Raw genomic sequence first — 6,572 nt, 5'->3', positions numbered from 1 at the left:
AATACATCATAAATAAGATCAATCAGATGGCTCGAATGGACATATGTTTTGCGAATGTGTTTTTTGTGGTGACGAGCTCGCGCCCTGCTAATGCTACTTACATCCATTCAGGTCTTCAGCCGTGGTCACATTGACACAAGCCCCCAAATAGCTGTCCTTGGCTATGCCTGCCAGTAACTAGCAGCTCATAACCCAAATTTTAGCTAACAGTTCAAGGCAAAAACATCAGCCGAGAGACTGCTCACACCTAAAAAACACTCGTATGCCAAGGTACCACTGTATAAATGACAATAAAAAATCCCGGCAGTGCTCTAGTACCTTCTCACTTCTCTCTGGCATTGGAGATGCTACTGACAAATAAACTCACAGCGACAGTAGATACAAATAACTTTGGTCTTGTTGTGAGCGCCATCTGCCAGGGCTTTGAAGCTCAACTTAGCAATCAAAGCACCCTTTTCTTTCTCCATTTCTCATCAATACTTGTTCCCGCTTGTGGCTCCCTATCCACCGCTGTGTTTCCTGAAACTACGGGACGTGCGTCAAAAAATATAGTGGCGTGACAGGAAACGTCCGTTACCGCATTCTTCACGGCCCAAATTTCCACTTTGCTAATCTGAAAGCAAGAAATGAGAAAGTGGTGATCACATTTAGGTCAAGTTTGCACGCTGTGGTGGAAGACGGGAGCGTGAACGTCCTCTCAGACGACGCGCATCAAGTGTGTCAAGTCATGCAGAGGCAGCCCGTGCACGAGTGTGCCCATGCGGAGGGAGAAGTGGTTCCGTGACAATAAACCTCAGCATCTCCTCAAGGAACACCTTACCTCCTTACTGACCTTCCGAGTCCAGACTGCCCAGACGCTCATCGAGACTCTCCGTGCTCATGGATGACGAAGAGTCCAGGATTTCGTTGTCAGAATTCTCCTGCTCCAGATCGGGTAGCCTGCATGCCAGGTCCAGCCTGCAGAGGTGGACGCCTATGAAAACACCTGAAAAGCTGCACCTCAATGTAGGCGGAAAGCATTTTCTCTTACTTTTCCTGCTTGATAGACCTGATTCTCTCTATCAGAGTCCTCTCGTCGTTATCTGTCTGGTCCGGAACATTCAGCTCAGAGGGTTTTTCCACAACCTGCAGAGGCCAGAGAAGCAACCATGTCATGAACAACAGTGGCTCCCCGCCTTTTCGCCATTCACTTTCGCTGCCCCACATAGTCGCACATTTCTCATCTTTTTTCCCCCCGGGTGCTTTTTCCTCATTTCTTTTAAATCGCTGGAAATCTTTTACCATTTCATTCATCCTAATCATTCGTCGTAATCATTTATAAATACGTGACAATAAAGAACTAGAAAAGCACTCTGCGTTTATCTTATCTACATATTTGGATGCCTTGACCATGAAAACATACCATGGAAGTGTTTGAATGACTTCAAGAATGCTAACGTTTGCATGATAACACCTAGCATAATAGCGCCATAAAAGTACCTCTGAAAATGCTACAAATGTCAGTATGTTAGAATGCTAACATTAGCATGATAACACGATAGCGCTAAGTGTCTTTCTGCACCTCGGCACGTGTGTTCCATTTGACAAGGGTATGAACGTCATGTCAGGCATAGAGTCTCTTTGTCTCGGTGGGTGGAGGCGGGGCCGCTGGCATACACACAGAGTTCAGGAGAGTAGTAGAACATAGTAGAAATTGTGTTAGTAGATTGTCATATTCTTTTCAATTCCTGAGCCTGGCCCTTTAAGAAGGGTTAAGGTTATCATTATTATAAGGGTACAATTGCATTGTGGGAAGGTGAGTGTTGTAGTGTCCTGTTGTGGTCATGGCCATACATTGCTAGCAAACTAGCCAACCGTGTGAGGCGTTTGCTCACCGCCAATACTGTAAACAACAGCCAACCGTGCCACTCCGAACGCTGCACGCCCGCAAGCCCTCTCCCCGACAAAACCCACAACACCGGCGAAACGCTCTGCACACAAATGGCAGAAGAAGCCAGCCACCACACGACAAGCCGGACCCCCGGACACGCCGAAGAAAGGCAGAAGCCACGCGGCTGCAGGCGCCACCGCCAACAAATGAATCCTTGGCTCACGGAGGATGACGCGGGGGAAATAAACACAAGGACAGGAGCAACACGCGTCAACAAGGACACAAAAACGCCACATTTAAATGGTGAACAGCCACGCCCAGAGGAGCGAAACACACGTGAGTCACTTGATCATTTCTTGTGTCCAACCAAGTTGGTCGTTCATTAAAATTCCGACCAAGGTTAGAACTTTTGTGTTTCAACAAGAGAGAAATGTGAGAAAATGTTCGTGTCTGTCTGAGGAAAGTGTATCAAGTGTATAAAATGTATAAAGTGTGTAAAGTGTGTAAAGTGTATCAAGTGTATCAAGTGCGTCAAGTGCGTAAAGAGCATAAAGTGCATAAAGTGTATAAAATGTTCCAAGTGTATCAAGTATAAGACGAGGGCTTTTACAGCCTTAGAACACAGAGTCATTTCACCGATTTCACTTATTCAGGAACCTATTTTGGGAACCTATCCCGCGCCAAAAACGAGGTAATGCTGTACTTTTCTTAGAAGTCATGTTCAAATCCCGCCTGGACCCAATCTCGTGCATCGCCTGGTCTGGTGGCACCCCTGACGGGCGCCATGCCAATGACAGCCAACCCTTGTGCCACAGCATCATGGCTTCAGCACCAGCGTCTGCTGTAACGTAGCAAATATTGTCAGACGGCGGCAACTGCGCTCAACTCTGCTTCGCCGGCTCCACAAGTCACCTGCAGGCTGTTTTCCTGACTATATCTTACCGTGTTCTGCCTCTTCAGCTTGAGCTGACTGACAGCCAAGGCCTCGGCGTACTCCAGCTCCTGGATGTTCTGCAGCTTCTCCTTGTAGCGCCTGAACTGCTCCGTGATGAGGATCTCCACACACCTGCGCGCAAGCGGGACAAAGCAGAAGCCGGTCCATACCCGCCGCCTCGGCTCCCGTCGACAGCGCGGTAGAGAGAATGACTCACGTGGTCGTCCTGGCGACGTCCTTCATGCCGAGGAAGGGGTCGTCGGAGTCGGGAGAGCGCAGGATGCATGGGGCGAAGACGATGGCGAGGGAGCTCGGAGACATCTTGTTGTAGTCTTCCTCGTTTGCCACCCTGCAGCGAGACACACAGCGGCTCATTCCACACCAAACTACGCCGGGGAGGCGGCTCGCCGTGTTGCAGGACGTGCAAACGTACCGCACCAGGTGGAAGATAAGCCGCTCCAGCGTGTTGTAATTGGCCAGGGGAAGCTCGTCCACCGTTTGGTACACCGCCCTTATCCTCTCCGCCCTCTCCGGAAACTCTGCACAAAACAAAAAAAAGTGGCTAAACTTCAGTCAGACCGAAGAAGGACACAATTCGTGAACACGGACTCACCCACGGCATGTAGGAAGTCCTTGTAAAGACAGAAGGTCATGAGGGGGTCCGGGAGCTCTCGGAGCCAACGTTTCAGCAGGCCTGCCACGGTGTGGATGGGGTAGTTCTCCAGACAGGCCGCCTCGGGGTCTGACGCCACAACACAAAAACTATGTTTGTGGAATTTTGCCAGTCATCCACAATCCTTACGTGAGACATTGAACACGCGTCGTTCTTTCTTTCTCTCGTCCCTGCGTTCTACGGATATAAAAACAGATCACAAAGGAACAGCCAACAATGCACCTGATGGGACGCGCCTATTCCGCCTTCAAAAAGCGCCAACAAGAGCTGCATATGAACCACATTGTTATTATTATTGTTATTAACATTGTTACGCCCAAGAACTACATTGCTTGGTGTGAAAGGGTGATGGGTTTGTGTTGTTCTGAACATTCATTTCCCAGGATACGAATGTGAGAAAGGGTTTATGTTGTTCTGAATATTCACTTCCCACTGTATATCTGCTGACCTTGCCTACCAGGTGCTTGTTAAAAAATAGTAACTCTGCGTGCGAATGCCTGAGTTTCGGGGCCGGCCACCCCGTTCTCACGCTCGCACGAACAGACTGGTATAAAGAGGGGAGAGCGAAAACACCTAGACGGAGTCTGCTGCGGGTTGTGATCGAACGCCCAGCCGATTGACGCGAACTCTTCCACGGGTGTTGGCTCTCCACTCTGTTGGCGTAGGTAAGAGGCTTTTTCGCTGCAATCATATATCTTGTGTGTTGATGCTTAAATAAATACGCCCTTGTTTAGGCTAAAATACCTTGATGTGTCTGTGCCATTCTGTGTGCCGACTGAACACGATCCTCTAAAAATATTCTAAAACATTTTTGGCGTTGTCGGCAGGATCACGTTCAGCTGCATGCAGAATGGCTTTGTGCTGTATAAGAAAAGTGAAGAATACAGAGGTCCTCACCATGGAGGAAGTGTTGTCAGGGTGGGTAGCCCCTGACGAGGTGAAAGGGATAGGCGCCGTCTTACGACAACGCGGGGGACGCCCTGGGCCGTGGGCTGGCGATATCCCTGTAGCAAGCGCGGAGGTGCTGTTACGAATGTTGAACAAGGTTGAATATAACGAGGAGGCACCCTTGAGGGGAACACAGGAGAGTTTGTGGATCTGTGCAGAGGCATGGAAGGAGCGTAATCTAGCGGTGGCGAAGGCCAACGCTCAGACGGCGCAACAGACCAAGCAGCTGCAGGATAAGGAAAAAGAGTTAAGGCGAATGCAGTGCATATTGGATAAGACCGTTATGTGCCTGTCGCAATTGATTCGTGCCGCCCGAAATCGTTCATCCCGTAAAGTTGATGCGAAGCAAGTTCGCTCCTTTGTGGCCGGGATGAGTGAAGATTGGGATCCCGGGGGTTGGGATGGGGACATATGGGGAGATGACCCAGACGAGAGGCTGGGACCTCTCCCCGATCCGCCCCCGGTTCGAAGTATTTATCCATCATTAAAGCAATTTAAGAAAATGCAACCTGTTACACGACGACATCAGGTGCAAGGAATAGCAGATATGAGGCAGATGGTGGACGCACAGGGGCAGCCTGTGATAGGAGAACACAGGCGGCCTGTGATGGAGCCTGTGCTTGAGGTGCAGGAACAGCGGTTGATTAAGGAGGACTTTACACAAGATGAGGTGACTCTGATTTTGTCGAGATATAAACAAAGGGAAGAAGAGGCGAGTTAAGTTTGAGGAGGAGGATGAATAGGATGAAGGCCAAGCCCAAGTCCTTAAGACTACCTGGTCCGCCACGGATATACGGCCTCATGTAGAATTAGAAATTTATTGGAAGAAATCTGTACAAAAGGTAACAGCGTTGGTGGACACAGGGGCTGAGGCCTCGTTGATTAGTGGAAATCCGGACAAAATTAAAGGAAAAATCGTGCCCCTAACGGGAATTGGGGGACAAGTAGTGTAAAAGTATAACACTACCACCAAAAATCGGACAAACGCCCATTAAAAAGTATACCGTTGTAGTCACTCCCATAAAGGAGTGGATAGTGGGAATGGACATTTTGACAGGAATGACTTTGCATTTAAGACACGGGAGGTTTATGTTTGGAGATCTTAGGAAAATAAAGTCTGTTTTGGTGGGAAAAGTGCACATGGCACCATTCCCCATACCTGAAGCGACAACGTTAATCTCCATGAAACAATATAGAATCCGTGGGGGTCAGGAGGAGATTACTAAAACAATAAAAGATAAGGAGAAATTGGGGTAATTTGTAGATTATGGGGGGAACAACCCGTGGTTGTACAAAAGGATGACAAAATTGCACAGTTAATAATTAAACCATGCAATATGACCCCAGTACAGGAGATTACTCCACCTGAGGTTGTTACTTTTAGAAGTACTAGAGGTTTTGGTTCAACAGATAAGGTGGGAGCTAAAGTGTGGGTGAAGCAGCGGGATGGTCCTCCACAACCCGCTGAAATTATAGCACAGGGAAATGATGCTACCGTGAGTGTCATGTATTCAGGACAGGAGAAATGGGTCAATGTACCTGTGTCAAAATGTTACTTAAGGGAAGATTAGAAAGTGTAGGATGCTATGTCCAACTGGGCTTCTTTGTGCAGGTAAATGATCAACTGGAAACGCTTTACTGGAGTGCCAAGGAGGGCTCGACATCGACAAGATGGCTGGGGACCGCGGACCTGGTGGTGCCGGCTCTTTGGTCACGCGCCTCCTTGCTCTTGGTGTCATGGTGGCCCACTATTGGGGAACAACCCAAGAAACGACCTGGAACGAGTGCAGGACCACGTGAGCTGTCCGGCAGGTCAAGCATGTCTGATGGCCAACATCACCAGTGACTGTAACATCTACGTCTGTTACACATGCCTGGCACAAACTCTTCACGTCCGAATGGCCCAAGCTACTCAGAGGACTGTGGTGTCATGGACAATCAAGTTTCCAAATCTCCCAACATGTCATCGACGACGTCGAGAGTGGTATGACACGCTGCTTGGAGGGACTGGAACGGTGTTGGGGGTGTCCAACACCATCGACGGGGAGGTCACGCGTACAGTGCTGTCGACCACTGGACAGTATACATCACGGGCGTTACACCAAGTTGGGGAGTGGTTACCTAACGGGATAGGTACACAATTGAGT

At 49.0% G+C, this 6,572-nt stretch overlaps 1 protein-coding gene across 5 annotated transcripts in view; it reads right to left on the bottom strand.

The window, feature by feature from the left end:
• The window catches only part of myo9b (myosin IXb), a 41,085-nt gene that overhangs the window by 2,977 nt on the left and 31,536 nt on the right, over positions 1-6,572 (bottom strand). For 3 of the 5 annotated variants that reach the window (XM_054762350.1, XM_054762339.1, XM_054762360.1), the window contains exons 34-39: positions 3,418-3,546; positions 3,238-3,343; positions 3,022-3,153; positions 2,813-2,936; positions 1,031-1,125; positions 833-957 (exon numbers count right to left, since the gene is read on the bottom strand). In XM_054762350.1, coding sequence (XP_054618325.1) covers positions 833-957; positions 1,031-1,125; positions 2,813-2,936; positions 3,022-3,153; positions 3,238-3,343; positions 3,418-3,546 — 711 coding nt within the window. Of the gene's footprint in view, positions 1-820; positions 958-1,030; positions 1,126-2,812; positions 2,937-3,021; positions 3,154-3,237; positions 3,344-3,417; positions 3,547-6,572 lie in introns of all 5 variants that reach the window. The other 2 variants (XM_054762377.1, XM_054762369.1) reach the window with 1 other exon arrangement.

The sequence above is a fragment of the Dunckerocampus dactyliophorus genome, chromosome 2 (assembly GCF_027744805.1).
Source record: "Dunckerocampus dactyliophorus isolate RoL2022-P2 chromosome 2, RoL_Ddac_1.1, whole genome shotgun sequence".
Lineage (NCBI taxonomy): Eukaryota > Metazoa > Chordata > Actinopteri > Syngnathiformes > Syngnathidae > Dunckerocampus > Dunckerocampus dactyliophorus.
Note: the sequence above shows the minus strand (reverse complement) of the source record. Positions and strands in the feature narration are given on the sequence as shown.